This window comes from Simochromis diagramma, unplaced genomic scaffold, assembly GCF_900408965.1.
Source record: "Simochromis diagramma unplaced genomic scaffold, fSimDia1.1 OVJJ01000361.1, whole genome shotgun sequence".
Taxonomy (NCBI): domain Eukaryota; kingdom Metazoa; phylum Chordata; class Actinopteri; order Cichliformes; family Cichlidae; genus Simochromis; species Simochromis diagramma.
Genome location: NW_024386860.1, coordinates 6,785,630 through 6,802,677, shown reverse-complemented (window position 1 = coordinate 6,802,677; position 17,048 = coordinate 6,785,630). Strand labels below are relative to the sequence as shown.

The 17,048-nt window shown below is 40.8% G+C and overlaps 1 protein-coding gene across 1 annotated transcript in view; it reads right to left on the bottom strand.

Annotated features, from left to right (window-relative positions):
* The window catches only part of erfl3 (Ets2 repressor factor like 3), a 62,395-nt gene extending 46,053 nt beyond the window's left edge, over positions 1-16,342 (bottom strand). Inside the window, exon 1 of the mRNA XM_040030200.1 lies at positions 15,651-16,342. Within this exon, the coding sequence (XP_039886134.1) occupies positions 15,651-15,672 (22 nt within the window). The 5' untranslated portion in view covers positions 15,673-16,342. The remainder of the gene's footprint in view (positions 1-15,650) is intronic.
* Positions 16,343-17,048: the final 706 nt, after the last annotated feature.

Genomic DNA, 17,048 nt, shown 5'->3' with positions numbered 1-17,048 from the left:
AGGGATAGTGAATGCAGTGGAAGTAACACTATCCCACTGCTTAAATTGTAAAACAGATAATATGTGAATAATGGTTACTGAAGTGCTGCAGAAGTTAGAATATATCATTATTGTGACATAAAAGGGTTGTATTTATTATGTTCAATTTAAATTATCACCTGAAATGCACTGATGGTGAGACTTTGATACCAATAATGATGATTGTGTTAATTAATAATATTTTTCTTTAAGGGGAAGCAAAGACCGGCTCTTTGTCAAAAGTGTCTTTGATTATTTGCGAGCAAAAGGTTATTCACACCAAGATAAATATCGGCCCTGATATCATAAATTATCTTTTTTTTGGTGGGGGACAAAGAAGATGTAACCTATCCTACTGGTCTTACATCTGCTTTAACATTTTAAATCACTTAATACTAGCAGTAACCTAAGCCCTAACGCAGCAATGGTAATATAGTGATGTGAACACATTACATTTACACTCTGAAAATTTTACATTAGATAACATAATAAAGTAACATTACTCTGTCTTTGATATAACGTTATAGACAGGTTAGTAAAGTTCCATTACATTGTTGTATTTACATTGTACCATAATGATTTATGATTTTCAGAAAAGTCTCTGCCTGGTCTTTGAAATCATAGAGCAACACTGTCACACTATCACCAGTTGGTAATGTTACAACGTAGCGAAACAAAGACCAAATGCAATTACATCATCTGTTTGTGCACCCCTGGGAAAAAAATTAATATTCAATCAATGGTAAGTTAACTAAAGTGCGACAGGCTGTGAAGTGTTGGTAAAATGTGCTGTCACTGTGATATCCTGCTTGCCCTGTGGTCCTACACTAATTTAATCAAGTGCTCTTCTCTCTCTAAATGCACTGAAGTAAACATCTAATCCTGACACTAAACCCTCTATCCTGGTGTTGTTTAGAAGCTGCTTGGATTCCACATTATAATATTATCAACACAAGAAATCTTGATTTAGCTGATAGCTTATCATCCAGCAAGGCAGCTGATACAATGCAAATAAAATTATTGCTAACTGGATGGTGTATTTAGAACTGGGATATGTCGGGTGAATTAATTGAAAACAATTCCATGTCAGTTACCATTTACTCAAAGTAGTTTTGTTTGCTGCTCTTGCTCTCTAATTTACAACTTGTTGACAGGTTACACGGGGACAGGAAAGTCATTTGAAGGAACATTTATTAAAAGCTTTAACACAAATACGAGCCAGAATGACAGCAGAAAGTGGGTGTTAGAACAAGGACCGGGTCTGGACAGCATGATAAAGTCGCATGTTATTCATACACAATAAAGTAAATGTTCTACTTTCGCCAGAAAAATTGTTATAAATATTTATCAACAGTGAGCTTACCCACTTCACACACTGGTGATGTGAAAACCAGCTACAATAGATATACTTATTCTTGGATGTTTCAAGATTTGTACTTTTTTTTTTCTTGGCAAACTGCAAATTTAAAAAAAATCACAGGTGTGAGGAGACACAGAAAGAAGACTATAAGAGGAAGGAAGTGAAAAACGAGAAATGAATGAGCGATGGGGAAGGAAGGAAGTTCACAGAGATAAAAGACTGATTGGAAGAGAGAAAGAGAGCACGATGAACTTTCTCCCATCAGTTAGTATACTGTTATGTAAGAGCTGAGTGTACACACACCGATTACCTCCGCTCGGTAGGACTCATAACATGAGGCGCAACCTCCCTGTTTGTGCTTGTATGTGGCGTGTGTGTGGGTGTAGGGATGAGAGTGTGAGCATACAGTGGTGATACCTCTCAGTTACATGTCACGCACCCAGACCTGAATTCACATATTGTACCAATGGCATACATGAAATCTATTGTCCTGAGCGCTCAAAATGGCTCTGATCATCCATCCAGGCTGTAAGGTGGCACTGGGGGTTTCCCATGAAGCGACAGCTGCACTGGCTTCTGGTTACACCTCCACAGCATACAACAGACCAAACTCAATGTATTTACACAGTCTCTGTGTTATAAAATATGAATAACCCGAGGGAAATAACTGCAATTGTTTAAAAGCTAGTAAAAAGTTTAGAGGGATATCTCAACCACGCGAGCCTGCAATTTTTGCTGGTGACCAGCCATAAGCTACAGAGTGATGCGTGATGAGTGAAATGCTTTATATGTGACACCTGAAAACAGCTGCACAAGTCACAAGTCAACTTGAAGCAAATAATCCCATTCTGGGGCAAAATATTGATAGTCACCATCTGATGACAAACTTTACATCAATTGGACCTGAACCACAGACACTAAAAAACACAGATGTAGCTTTCTGGGTGGGAAAATGAAACTAACGAAGTGCTTAAAGCAACATTCGTTCTGAAGGCCACCAGATGGCAACAGCTGTGGTAGCAAAAAGATTTGTGGTCCTACAGAAGGCCCATAAACCTCTGTAGGACCAGAAGTGGCTCATTCATACAGAATAAAAACTTAAATCTATCTATGGTCACCCCATGTGTCAAAAAGAAGGATTAGTATCTTGCTCACTGGTTGAGGATCAATCATAAGTCATTAGCCAATGAAAAAGCGGTTTTATAGTCAAACTTTCCTGTTCACATCCAGGCAGAAAAGCTCATCTCAAAGGCTTCAAAAGAGGACTTCACAAACCAGTGGGTGACATCGCGGTCACTGCATCCATCTTTTATATTGTCTATGACCCAAATCTAGAAAAACTGAAACTTTCACAAATTAATAGCCAAATATTAGTATTAACCAATTTTGAAAATAGATTGTATTTAACAATGTCCATGGCTGATATTTTTCTATTGTGTCATATGACTTCTGCTCTGGCAAAATGTTAAAAAACAGCATTTTCAAGTATGAAAAAATAATCTTTTGAAAAATGAAAATAAAAACAAAATGAACATAAGCAAAGAGAAAACAAATCAGTTTAGCAAAATCATCTACTTTCAAATCACTCATCAGAATTTAAATTTACAGAAAAAAATCTTACAGTTAATCTGTTTTCATCCTTTCATCCATCCATCCAGTCTTTCTTTCTTTCTTTCTTGTCATTCTAGTTGTTTATTCTACCTCTTATATTAATCACGCTGTTTGTTCAGGTTTTAAATCTTTATATTTTCTACGAGTGTATTGTATTTTTTATTATCATTAATTAATTGTGGTCTGTGAAATATTGTGTAATTACATTACACAAAAACAGTGTATTATCATTATTATTATTATTATTGTTCTTGTATCATTAAGGCTATTAGACAAATCTGTAACAACCAAGAAATTCACAATCGGTTCGTTCCTGCAAACAAGTTTACTTCAAAACACCGACATCAGTGAGTCACACGCATGCACGGATCCCACGTTCCCACACACACCTCTGCACTCTGCCTCCACTCACAACTAACCTAAGGGAAAGAGTGTACCTTCGCACAGACCCTGGCTAATTCCTGGGCCAGACGAACACAATAAACCTACTAACATGACGCCTACACTCACGGTGAGGATACTTGCTGGGGGCTAGCTGGAGAAAATGTATGAGACTACAAAGACCCTAGTGTGAGTACGGGTAAAAGCAGTTCACTTAATTTACAGTAACAGCACCTCTAATTCATTTTCTACGCTCTTTCTCTAGCCTGCAGTCATGAGTGTAATATTTTGATTGGCATCTCTCAGCAAGCTGTTGATGCTGCACTTAGGTCTTGTTTCCAAGGCAACATGTATACAAAGCATTACTATTTACCACAAATGCACATGCTAGCAGCTGCAAACCAGACATGAAATGTTACTGAGAATATGCAAATAAAATCTGCTTGTCTACATCCACAACATTGATTTGCTGCTCAAGATTTATGTTGCCATTGCTCAAGTTATTACTGTTATTAATGTGATATGGCCAATAACTAAGGTCCCAACACTTGAAGGTAGATTAGCTTTTAATTAGTCACACATGTAGCTTGCTTGAATTCCCACATCATTCTCTTAATGATCTCTTACTGAAGATGAAGCACCTTTAGCCCACATTATTATCTACCTTCAAACCTGTGGTAGCCCCTGTTTAGCTCACTGCCTTTTACTGCATTCTTTGAAGCTTTAAAAATCCCTCTGCTGCTTTTGATTCATTCTTCCCTACTTTCATTTTCCCTCTCATCCTGTGACTGGTCAGGGGATCTAGCTCACTGTTCTCAAAACCTTTAATCTGCTAAACCAACAATCACTGCATATATGTACAGTATTAGTATAGTATGTGTGTACGCCCACCCGCATGCAACTGCATGCCTGTTACGTAATTTCCCTGGGCCACATCTGATGCTAAAAATGGACGTGCATAAAACTATTGTGACCTAGGGCAGGACTACTGTATGGAGGTGCTGCAGCACACACAGAATACAGACAGTGAGAGCTGAGCCTGCTGCTTAACAGTTAACCACAAATTTAAGTCTCAGAACCATTTCCTCAACTAAAAATCCAACTTTGGTATTGTTAAATAATAGATTATTACTCAATTAAGATTTGTACGAATGAAATACTAACTATTTTGCAGTATATACCAAAGGAATCATATTTAAACATTTCAATCCTTCTGGATATTTGTAAATTAAAGATAAAAATTGCATTAGGCAATCATTATTTAAACTCTATACTCATGAATAGACAAAATGCTTGTTGTGGTTTTGTCAAGGCAGTTAAATGTACTGGCCACCAGCAGAGCAGTGAAAAGTATCAAAAGAGTATTATTTAAAACTTATAAAATTCCTCAGCTAATTCTCTTCAACGGGATGAACATCAAGGCACACATAATCCTAACTAACCAGGTAGTATAACAATATGATAAGAACAAGGGACTCTACAAAATGCAGATGAAGAAAAGCAACCAGAGCAGCTCTAAAAGAACTTGTAACTGAGAAAGTAGCTGTGTCTGCTGTTCACAAGTTTTAAAAATGAGACCGCTTCTGTGAAGGGCGCTCACAGCAGGAAGCTCCTCCTTTTTCTTTTGTCTTTTAATCCCAGAAGCAGCTTCTTCCACCTTAACAGCAGGCATAAATGACTGCATCTGTATGATGACAGAGTGGCAGTGAGCAAAGCGACAACTGCAGAGGGTATATTGGCACCTTTAGCCTTATAACAGACTAGTGACCTGTTCAGGGCGTGCATTGACTCTTACCCAATGACAGCTAGGATAATTTCAAGCCCTCTCCCGTGATCCTGAAATGGTAAGCAGTTAAGAATATGGATGAATGGATTAAAATATTAAAAATCTTTCTCCATATAAAGTATATTCTATATACTCTTGACATAGGAATCAGCCACTGTAAACATTTATAAAGACTCACTTAAGCAAAAATAATATAGTGTCAAACCCCAGAGTGTGAAAAAATATATACATAGTTATACATATTTCTGGTCATACTAGACAACACTAACTACAAGGTAACTGAAAAACTGATGTAGCATAAACCTCTGTAAAGTAGAGAATGTGCACCTCACTTCTCAGGTCAATGCTAAGTCTATAAGAGCATACCTGCATGGTCAAGAGGCAGTCACATGCACGTGTCTGCTCAGCAGTGCAGCTTAATGTTAATAAAAATAAGGTTTTCCAAGTGGCTGTCTTGCACAACAGTGCTGTTAAAATAATATAAATTGGAATTTAAAAAAAAAAAATCACTGTTCTTGAGTAACTGTGATGCTTCTCCAGCATTAATAATTCACTCAAATGTCAACTAACCAACAGCGCAACTATCTAAAAAGTTTGAGTGTATGTTTGGGTCGCTTAAAGAGTGGAGAGTGGTAGACCATATAAGACTGGCTAGCACACACTTATGGACAAACCCCCTGGGAAATATGTGATGAATCTCTGTGTGTGTGTGTGTGTGTGTGTGTGTGTGTGTGTGTGTGTGTGTGTGTGTGTGTGTGTGTGTAGCACTGATGGTCATCTCCATCATTAAAGTTTTATCATTCTGCTTTCCTATAAATACCTTTCCAATGATCCAATGTATTATTCAGTTTCTTTTAGGCTGGCCTACACAGATACACAGGCGGAGGACCAGATACACAAAACACACACCTGGAGAGCCCAGAAAAAGCCAGCGTCCTGCAGCGAGGAAGTCTCATGAACATTTAAGAAGGTGGGCAGAAAAAGTCCGATTTCTCTCCAGCCGAGAGCGAAATCCAACACATTTTATTCTGCTCACACATCTTGGGAGAAATTCAGTACTGTGCGTGTGTTTATGTGTACAACATATGTTTAACTTGGACTTGACTTTGAGCTCCTTCTTTGAATTTTCAGGCTGATTCATGAAGGTGAACATCAGTCACAACCTATTTCAGATACATTTTGACCGTGACAGACAGTTTTTATATATTACACGAGCCATGTTGGCAGACAGCTGAGCTGTATCTACTTATCTGGTAAATCAGTGGTGTCCAGTGAAAGAAAAAGAGACAGTGTAGGGTGACATGAAGCAGGAGAGAGGAGGAGAAAGCTAATGGAAGTGGAGCTGCCACTGGGGTATTAACCCATGGATTGGTGACACAGAAATGAAAGTGAGAGGGAAGAGAGGATGGTGGGATGGGAGGGTCAATCGATGCCTAAAAAGGTTTTACTCCCCTACAGGGACATGTGCATGTGTGTCTGTTCGAAATGAAAACATTCTCTTTCTCTCTCTCTCCTGGACATACACACACTTTACAGAGTGACCCCATCTGGCTGAAAAGTCAGAAGTCAGGCTAAAGAGTGGGATTCAGCAGCAGTCCTTTGATTTAGGGTATATTAGCATTAATGGGTCTAATTTTTGTCTGATACAGTGAATCATTGTGTTTCTAAATCTTGTCCATAAGAGAAAGTTGTCTAAAAGACAACATCAGATTAAACAGAAACTGCTGATAAAAGATAGACAATAGCCTCGTGCCACAAAAAGAACTTGCTACTATTACCGGATACATTTGCCTAGCAATTATGGGGTGTTTGCATGTACACACCTGCAAAAAGCCCAGCTTCTAATGTGAACTATTTGCCTGTGCTCACAGTGTTAACCCTCTCAGGCTCAAATTAAACTTTTTGTTGCTAATGCACAACCAAGTCCTGCAGTGGTACTTCTGAGTAAAAAAAACTCATAAAATATGTATGTGAGGTAATCAGGTAGTTAGTTTTTAACTGCTGCAAATCGGCAACGCCTGCCTCGAGACGGTTAAAAGAGGAGATTTTAAATCTGAAATATAATTAACAATGCTCACACAGAGGAAATCGTTCTATTAAGAGCAGTTTTTATTCCATTCAAATGCACAATGTTTACCTACGGCTAAACTATTGCTGTCAAAATACACATAACTTTCCCGCTCACATGCTTACTCTATGATGAGTTGGCTCAAAGTGCAAAATAAGCTCTGACGTACAAAGCAGAACAGGTCTGAACATGGAGGAAGACAGACAGAGAGAGCCAGCAGAGCGAATAGACAGACAGGAGAAAGAGGAAAGACTGGTTGAAAAGAAAACTCTAAATGTGATCTTGCATTCCTTACATGGGGTGAAGGGAAGGAAGGAGAAGCGAGGAAAAAAGAGGGAGGAAGGGGGAAGGGAAAGGTTGGTTGGTAGAGGAGGAGGAGGAGGGTGACAAGAGAGAAAGTTTAACTTGGCGCCAGACAGCATTTCAAAACCCGGCTGACAGCCAACCAAACAGGCACGGGCGCACACACACACACACACACACACACAGCATCAGCACTGCAAGTGGCACAGAAGTCCTTTTGGTGACTTCCCATCATCCAGAATTAGATCAGATATTTGCCCTCTACCCCTGCTCCCTGGGTCCAGCACAGAGGCAGATTCCCAGATAAAAATAGCCAGGGGAACTATTCAAACACTGCTGCCTTTCTGCAGGGAGTGTCTGCTGACTGCACTGGACTTAAGAGGTTAGAGAGGGGTTAGGAGCTCTACTCAGCACCTCCCTGCATCAGAGGACAGTGGTACAGTCCGGTCTGTGCCACACTCACACACAAGCTTTTTCACACATTAGAATCAGACCAAGACATTGTGGAAAACTGCTCTTTCTCAAATGTCGTGCACAGCACGAGGTACTTTCTCACTACTGGAAATACTCTGGTTTGGGCAAAGTTGCTGCCTGGTTAGAGCGTGCAGGAGGCAGGAACCATGGTGCCCACTTCCTCTGTGAATACACCAGACAGTTACTTGGCACTGTTCTCACGCAGGGACAGTCGGATATGACAGGTTGATGATTTCAACCCTCTGCTGTTAAAATATTTTTTTGGCTTCAGAAAGCTGATAAAAACAAAGTCTTTAAAATCAGGAAACAAAAGGAACAGTCTAAATGGCATGCATCAAAAATTGTTTATACCAATTCCTTTAAAAAAAAAGTCCTTTATTCTCTTCTTTATTTATACTCTTCTCTAAAGGTTGGGGATGGGGCTAGGGGTTGTGGTTATCACTGATGATGACTTAGGGTTTTAAGATCAGGGTATTGACAAGAACTAGGGTAGTTAAAGGTTTTGTCGAACTCATTTTATAGCTATAATGAAATGACATATGTGCAGGTACTAAGGTGGGAGACTGCACTATGTATCAGCAGGTTAGAAAACTGTTTAGTGTCCAATCCCAAAGGGGGTGTGGACAGAGGGCTAGACTAGTCAGAACCAAAAATAGTAGTTGGTTATTTTATTAATGTATAACACCAGCTTAGAAGTATCAGCTACCTGTTACTTCTAAGATGTCACAATGTCGCCGGTACTAACTCTTCCTCTCTCTCTCTCTGCATGATGGGAAGTTGAAAACAAGCAAGATGTATAATAAAACGGGATGACAGCCATATGAACAAGCACAGTTCTGCAGTAGTACTTAGATTTAGAAAATGGGCTTCAATGCATCTGTGAAGATGGCACACAAACACACACACCTCTAGAGTTCAACTGTTGCCAGATATATCACTTTTTATGCTTCTGTGACTGAAACGCTAAAAAGGCCGAGTTCTCGCACATATGTCAGATGCAGTCTAGACCTACAAATTGCCATTATTCTACATGATGAAAAACAGAGGTTAAAAAACAGCATATTATTAAACATACTTTACCATACAGCTAACAGTTGCTGAACACATACATAACTGTTTGAATAAACACATTCACCTTACATGCAAGACCCACATACTGCATGAATTCCACATAGTTCTGATTGTTTTAAAGCTGTCCTGTTGTTATGAACCCGCTTGGTATGAAAATTAGCAGCCACATTGTGCGCTGACCCCTTTATGCCAAGATGCCCCCAGCAGAACCACTGTTATTGGGGTTAATCTAGATTACCAGTATAGATTACAACACCCCTGAGGCCGAGCCCAACAAAAACAGCAACCAATGGGTGCAGCTCTGTCAACAGAGGATTGCAACAAACTACTCTGTGTTAATGTATGTGTGCAGCAGGCCAGGCAGTTGTGGTGTGGTTAGAGGAGGTAATGGATGAAGGAAGAGGTAGCTAACTGACTAAGTGCTGTCACAGTGTTGACACCTTACACCCTGATTATACTCCAACCAGTGGAGAGGTGACAATACAGGCTCAAACTTAAAGGACAGGTCATTGTATCGTGAGGATCCAAAATAAAACCTCTCATCTGGAAGGATCAGAGGAATAGAGTTACCTGGTTTTCACACAGGCGTGTGTGTGTGTGTGTGTATGGCATCAGACTCGGCTCAGTTTCAGTGGCGCCGCCGTCACCAAAAAGCCGTTACATACACCCACAAGTGCCGCTGTACAAGCTTTGTTCAACAAGTAATACCTTTACTGAGCTGGCCACCCAGAAACCTTCATGTACACACTTCATATTCTTCTACAACAACATGCCATTCTGTACCTCGCACCGAGTCACCTCCACAGCTCCGTAAACTCCCCGTATTACATTACAATGCACATGCATGCACAAACGCAGGCAGCTGCTGAACAGTGCAGGTCAACCCATGCACACCAACACACCCCTCTGCATTCTCAACATGTATTTTGATACCCATTTGAAAAGGGACCCTTGTCTGTGTGTATGTGTGTGTGGATCTGCAGCTAGCTTTAAAATAGAGTACAACTACTCTCATAGAATAACAGACACATAGTATCCTTATGAGGCACTGAAAATATCTCTACATCATCATCACTGTGTTCAGGAGAAGCTTGAAGAGATAGTAAGTGTTGTGTTTTCCCCTCATGTGTAATGCAACACAGCCGGCAACTATTAACCTTCTAAGCAGGAATGTGGGAGGTCCAAGAATTCCGATAAAAAGCAGCAGTGAGTACGAGTGTTTGTGTATGTTACACACATGTTCTTCAAAAGTGTTACACTTATCTGTCAACAGTTCATCCCATTCAGACATGCAGACCCACCCCATTACCACCTCTGACCAATAACCAACAAAACCAATACCAGGGTCATACAGTGACCCCAGCCAGTGATCTCGTAGTAAAACTAGGCTCAGATTGCTACTGCAGACAAACGCACACGGCCTGAAGACACGCTTACTTAAGTTGCAGGGGTTTTCTATATAAACTTAAAGTTCTTTAAGAGTGAAACCAAGATGCAAGAAGTTTTCTTTTTATTGTGCCACTAAAACAAAATAGCAACACTTACAAAAGATATGAAATATTAGAATACTAGATTACTATATTTATAAAGGTGCACTTGAGGAGGGTGTAAAAAATTCACAGGGGTAAAATATTGCACAGAAAGTGTAATCTGTAAGAATCTGTACAATATAATAAACTGTTTTGGGTTTTCTCCTGGTTCAAAATGGGTCTTTTGGGTGGGGGCGCTGACAAAGCACGTAAGTGATTGGTATATATAATCTCAAGGCAAAATCACTGTGTTACCTATCTTAAAAGATATCTATGGATCTTCTTGTGATTTCTGACTGTTTGATAAACAAAAAATGTGTTTTATGCTTGATTAAATTAAGCCCACTTTATGCAAGCACTTAAAAATACATTTAACTGCATACCCAAACATAAGATCTGAAACAAATGGTGCCCAGGGTATGTAGTGCCTTTGTGGATTCGCTCTGTCCTCCTCCGCACAGTACAGGACTAGATGGTCAGATGTGAGGTTAATGTGTGGGTCTCTGAGGCGGGGGTGGGTGGGCACGGGGGTGAATGTGCTGAGAGCGGTGCTGGACAGCGGTCAGAGGCGTTCGAACTATCAAGGGTAATGCAGCCTTGTTGGCTGCTGTCTCTCTCTGGTCTCCCTGGTCAAGGGCGGCACAGGACTAATGATGGGGAGGTCCATTAGTGTCGACTGGCTGAGCACATTGTTCCCTTTGGTGAAATTCCTGGCTAAATACAGACATTTGAAGACGACCCCCCCACCCCACCCCCGCGCACGCAGCACACACACACACCAGAAGTCATTTGTTAACTACAAAGCATGATATTAAAACTTTTACAATAAAAAAAAGAGTGTGACACAGAAGAAGCTGCAAGTGCATTAGAAACATCTTGCTTAGAAAATCAACCTATTACTGATTGTAAAATAAGCAATATAAGCAATATATTAAGCTTGGGATGAACACTTTTTCATACAGAGAGAAATATGCCAACCATGAGGTGGCATATTTAATGACTAGCCTCATGTTATGGATGGGTCCGTTTACACGTTTTGTGGGCTGAGGTTTTGCCAACTTTTCTGCATCTTTCTCCTGCCATATGATGACATTTGAGCCACACTTTGAAAGAATATTTAACTCTCTGTGGCACCTCAGTGTTTGCTCGGAACTAAAGGAGCATGTGGACCTGAAAATAGGTATCGATCCCAGCTTTGGCAAATGGATTACAATGGAAGTGTTATTTGTCAGAAGTTCAGAGTAAGTGTTACAATATATGTAACATTGGTGTCTCAATAAACACACAAACCAAAGCTTCCTGATTCTTCTTGGGTTGACAAATTTGACCACACAGATAAAGAATGAAACTGCAGACACTTCCAGTTTATTTTTATTTTACTGAAGTTAGTTTTGAAAGCATAAAATATAGGTCAAGTTATTTATTTATATTTTCTAAAGACTTCTTTTTTATTTTTTATTTTATTTTATGTATTTCTGTACATTTCTTGTGCTGCACAGATACATTAAGGGCTGCATAAAATTTTGGTCCACTATTGTTTTACTAACTTTAGCTTAATAGTTTCTAAACTATTTCTAAGAAGTTGTAAATTCACACAATCAAAGTCAATTCTCTGCAGATTTACAAGCCTTTTCACATGAACAATTACAATGATACGACACCTTTGGAAAGTATGCTTCCTGAGCCTGATCACAGTAGGGCTCTGTCCCATAAAGCAGGCTGTAAAACTGTACTGGATAGTAGGAGGTAGTGGTTTTGCTGTGGTCAGCACTGCAAGGGAGTTTTCACAGATAAGGCTAATCGCTGTGCTTATCATCACAGCGGTAGTTGAGATTGAAAAGCATATGCTAGCAATCACACATGTGAACCCACACAGGGAGGAATGGCGAAATATCCACTCTCAAATCATTGGTCACAAACAGCCCTTTTGTCTCCAGCCCTGCCATATCAAACTCCAAGGGAAACAAGGAGAAGAATAAAACAGTCACATTTAAAACTGGTGACAAACAGGTCAAAATGTCCAAATTTACTTCACTTTTCTCTCTCACACACACACACACATTTCACAGGCATGCTGAAGTGCGGTCTCTTCGTCTGTCAAAAGCACCTCCAAACTATGAGCTGCTCCCCACCATTATTATCATAAAGAGAGGTCTCCAGCCCCACAAGTCCACACACAATCACTCTCAGGCCCTGCCCCACTCCCACCATTGTCCCACACTCCACTCACACATACACACACGCACAATGGCCACTCCAGAGCCAAGGGTCCCACTATGCAATCCTGTCACACAAGGACACAAACCAGTCCTTATCACATCAGAGAGGGAAACGAATGATAGTGGCTCAAAAGTGGAGGAAAACAGGTGAGATACAAAAGCTAGAGTTCAGATTATGTGGTGAGTGTGCAGATAACATATTAGGGAGTTATTATTGTGTTTCTGTAAGCTCTTATCACCCAAGCTTAATCAATCATTAGCACACCCTCCAAGGGACACACAAAGATAGATTAATGATGTGTGTACATACCACCTCACTGCTGACTAATGCAACCTGAAGAAAACTTGGAATGCTTGCAGCCAATTCCCCAGACTACATCAAGCACTAACAAAGACCAGGTAAACAGCAGTGATTGTGATTAAATGGGGATACTTTCCAAAACAGTAATCCTATCATGTATTCAGCTTAATAAAGTGGGCGTAGAAAACAAAAGCGTAAAGGAAGTGCTGGAGAGAAAAGAACGTAAGCTCTACAGAGGCAGAACTTATCATATGGGACATAAATCCCACATCAAACAGTCCCAGGAATGAATGACTACATTTTTCATCCCACACATTACCCACGGACTGCTGTCGGCTCCTTCCACATCCAACAAAAGAGTTAAGGGTTAAAGCGCCGATCACGAACGGCAGCAACAACAGGAGATCAGACAGATCAAGAGAGCGGCACAGATTAGCCAGTTCAATAATTCAACTATTTAAAGGTGCTGTTATAGGATCAGATTTGCTGTTACGTAATGACTTTGACATGACGTGCATATAATTATAAACTACGGCTGAAATGATTAATCAGCAGTATGAATCAAATTTGTGAAATCTGTGATGAATATCATGAGGAACAGACAACTTTTTCAAATTTTAAGCAATGCACAACCTTAATGTTGAGCTTATTATGAAAAAGAAATTGTAGTCTTTTGATTTTTCACCTTAGGAACATTATTCTATTTAAATACCGATTCTTTTTTTTTTATTTCCTCAAGCTTAAAGACATCTGTTGTTTATCATATAGGTTAAAAAAAGTGGAGTAAAATGCACAGACTTCTGTTATGTAAGGTAACGCAGACAGTTTGCCTTAACTACATGCACAACAGTAATGTTTACATGTGCAGCCAACCTCCTAAAGCAAAAAAACCCCCAACAAAACAAAACACTGATATTTGCTCAAAATGTTAACGAAATTAAGAAAATACGAGTGGTCATTTACAGACTGCCTCACCATCGGTGCACTCAAATGCAAAATAACACTGGTGGGATGTCTGTGTATGCTTTGGATCATGTCATGCAAAAGAGCCACAGTTAACCTTTTACTGAACAGATAGCAAACACAAACACACACAAGCAGCATACATCAAACCTATAACCTAAACCCAATCAATTTTTACTGCCTTCCCACATGGGCTCAGGCTATCTGCTGCCACACAAGCATGCATTTCCTTGTCATAAAAGGGCTACTTGTGGTGGGATGTGGTGTGATGTCACGGCAGCCTACTCAGGCTGCTGCAGGGAGTGTGTGTTTTTGAGTGAACGTGTGTGTGTGTGTGTGTGTGTGTGTGTGTAGGAATGTGGAGGGTAAAGGGGCTGATGGTGGGGGAAGGGGTCCCGAGTGGGAAGTGTCCTGCACTGCTTGACATGCCCCCACGCCAAATGCTTAGAAAGTCACCACATTGTTCTGGCAGCAGAGCACACTTATTAAAGATGCAGATACACGCTTATTATTAAAATTATTTAATAATAAGTGTTTGTTTCTAAAGCTTGGACAAGGCATCAGATTATTTGCTTACTGTTTGTAAGTTATGAGACTACTCAGGCTCTAGTTCCTTGTTATTGCTGTCTTTTCAGTCTATTTGGTGCGGGCATTTTGATTTAAGCATAATAATACTAAGATAAAAATCGTGCAAAACGCTAAACACTGCAGTATAATTGACTGAGATATACTTTCAGATGTTATCCACTCTCTCTTGAACCTCAAATCTCTTCACTTTTGCTGAAACAAATAGTAGCTTTGTGAATGGAGAAAGAATAGTTTAAGGCACACACTTTATGGCTATTCCTCAAATAATAAAATGCATAGATGGCACACGAGTGTACTTCCACTTCCTCTTTTGTGCAGAGAAAAAAAATTCACTGGCTTCAATAGAGAAAGGGAGCAACAAGAACAAACTTATGCAAGCATTTCAGGAATTAGACAAACAGACACCCATACAGACCTCAGCTGACTGCTGGGAATCCCCCCCCAACACACACACACACACACACACACTCCTCACTTCAAACACCGTGACAGACCTGACAATGCTCCTTACTGAGTTAATATCACGTTGCTACGAGCATACCTGCCTTCATCCAATCACCTGAACACTGCTCCCTCATCATCTCGTAGAGATTGTGCTTCTAGGATTTTTACTGAGCTCTCTGAAAGTTTCTGGATGGAGAAATCAGGTTGTCTGGGTGACACGGAGGATGTCGCTTTCACCACTGTACAGTAGTTTAACCACTTCCTCTTAAAACTGGAGTACAGTACTAACCTGGACCAGATTGCTATTACTTATCAAGCGAAACCACTGGCTGCTGCGCCGCTCGTGAGAAACAAGCCAAATCAACAGGTTTTCATTTGTGGCTTTCAGGCTGGAAGCGGGTGGTTAACTGTCTTGCCTTGTTAGTCAATCAGCTATGTGCCGGTAGTTACTGTGGAGCTTTGCAGACTACAGCCTCTGGAAGTAAAAAAAGAAATAATAAAATAACCGTAATAGGGGGAGAGGCGAAAGCTTACCAGTATCTCCAGGTGTTTTCATTCTTTCCGCTTTAGCTCTTCGGCAGGACAGCTAAAGTTTGCTAAACTGGGAAAATTCCACAAAGCTGCTTGTGGAAAGAAAAGTCAGTCTTTCGGCCTCTTCCTCCCGCTCTGCTTTCCAATCTCGTCAAGAACTCGCTGAAGATACGAGGCAAACTTTTACAGCTTCAGCTCCAGCGGCTCTCTCTATTCGTTAAGCCGCCGCCGGGCACTTTCTCCCCCCAACCTCTATCTCTCGGTGCGGTCCTAAACCAGCTATCTCACAAGTAGGACTCGCTTTATGCCCGCACCTCGTCGGTCCTCTCGTCCCGTAACTCGCAGCCTCAAATCTGCTCAAGTTGCTCAAGAAAGACGGTCAACCGTCCCGACTCGAGCCAGGCGAAAAAGTGTCGTTCTCTTCTCTTCCAACAACTTCTTTCGCTAACTGTCCGGTAGCTGTTTACTCCGGCTCAACCGCATCTTCGTCGCTGTTTGACATCTCTCCGCCGCGAACCCGCCTTACTTCTCTGACAGAAATTAACGTTAAAAAGGGAACCTCTCTTTCTTCACGGACTTTTTCAGTCTTCCACTCACTCTCGCACCACTCGGCGCTCACTCTCTCCTCCCCCCGTGCCTCTCTCCGTCCTCGGAGTGTCGTGTTTCGCTCGTTCTCTTCTTTAGCGGGGCCCGCCCACACTGACGGGGGACGAGGAGGGAGGGAGGAGGGGGGGGGGGGGGGGGGCAAACGTGGCGAGTCACGCCCCCACTCACCACGAGCCGGGACCCGGGCTGGCGTCACTGCAGCACGCGGCGTTGCCTGGGAGACCGTTACAGCGCGCCGCTGCCGTGGTGACTTCACGTCGAATCGTGCGGATAGAGAGAGGCGCGAGAGCGGCTCGACTCGCAGCGTTCATTTACGTCAGTCAGGTATCAATTAGACCTCTTCCTATGAGGATAGTTACACTTATTAAAGTAGAAAAACAACAAGAAAACGTCAGTTAGTGATTAATACTGACATCAGGGGGCATATACTCATCTTTTTTCGCATGTTTTACGAAGTGAAACAAATTTTAAATCAGCGGTGGCTAACATATTCAGAAAAATACAGCAAAAACAAGTTGTGTACAGACATGCTCGAATCTCATCTGCTTATTATTACTTCCATGGAGAATACAGCCTATCTATAAGATAACTCAGTCACTACTTTTCACCACCCCATAGCACAATACTTCTGCACAATACTGTACTTCTTGTGGTTACATTTCCACCTATTAAGCTCCTTATTGTAGTATATTTAGTTTATCTGTATTTGTATTTTCTTTTCAATTCAGTTCATTCTTGTGTGTAATTTTACTTTTTTTTTTTTAAATTTAAGATAACTAAGTTTATTTACTGATG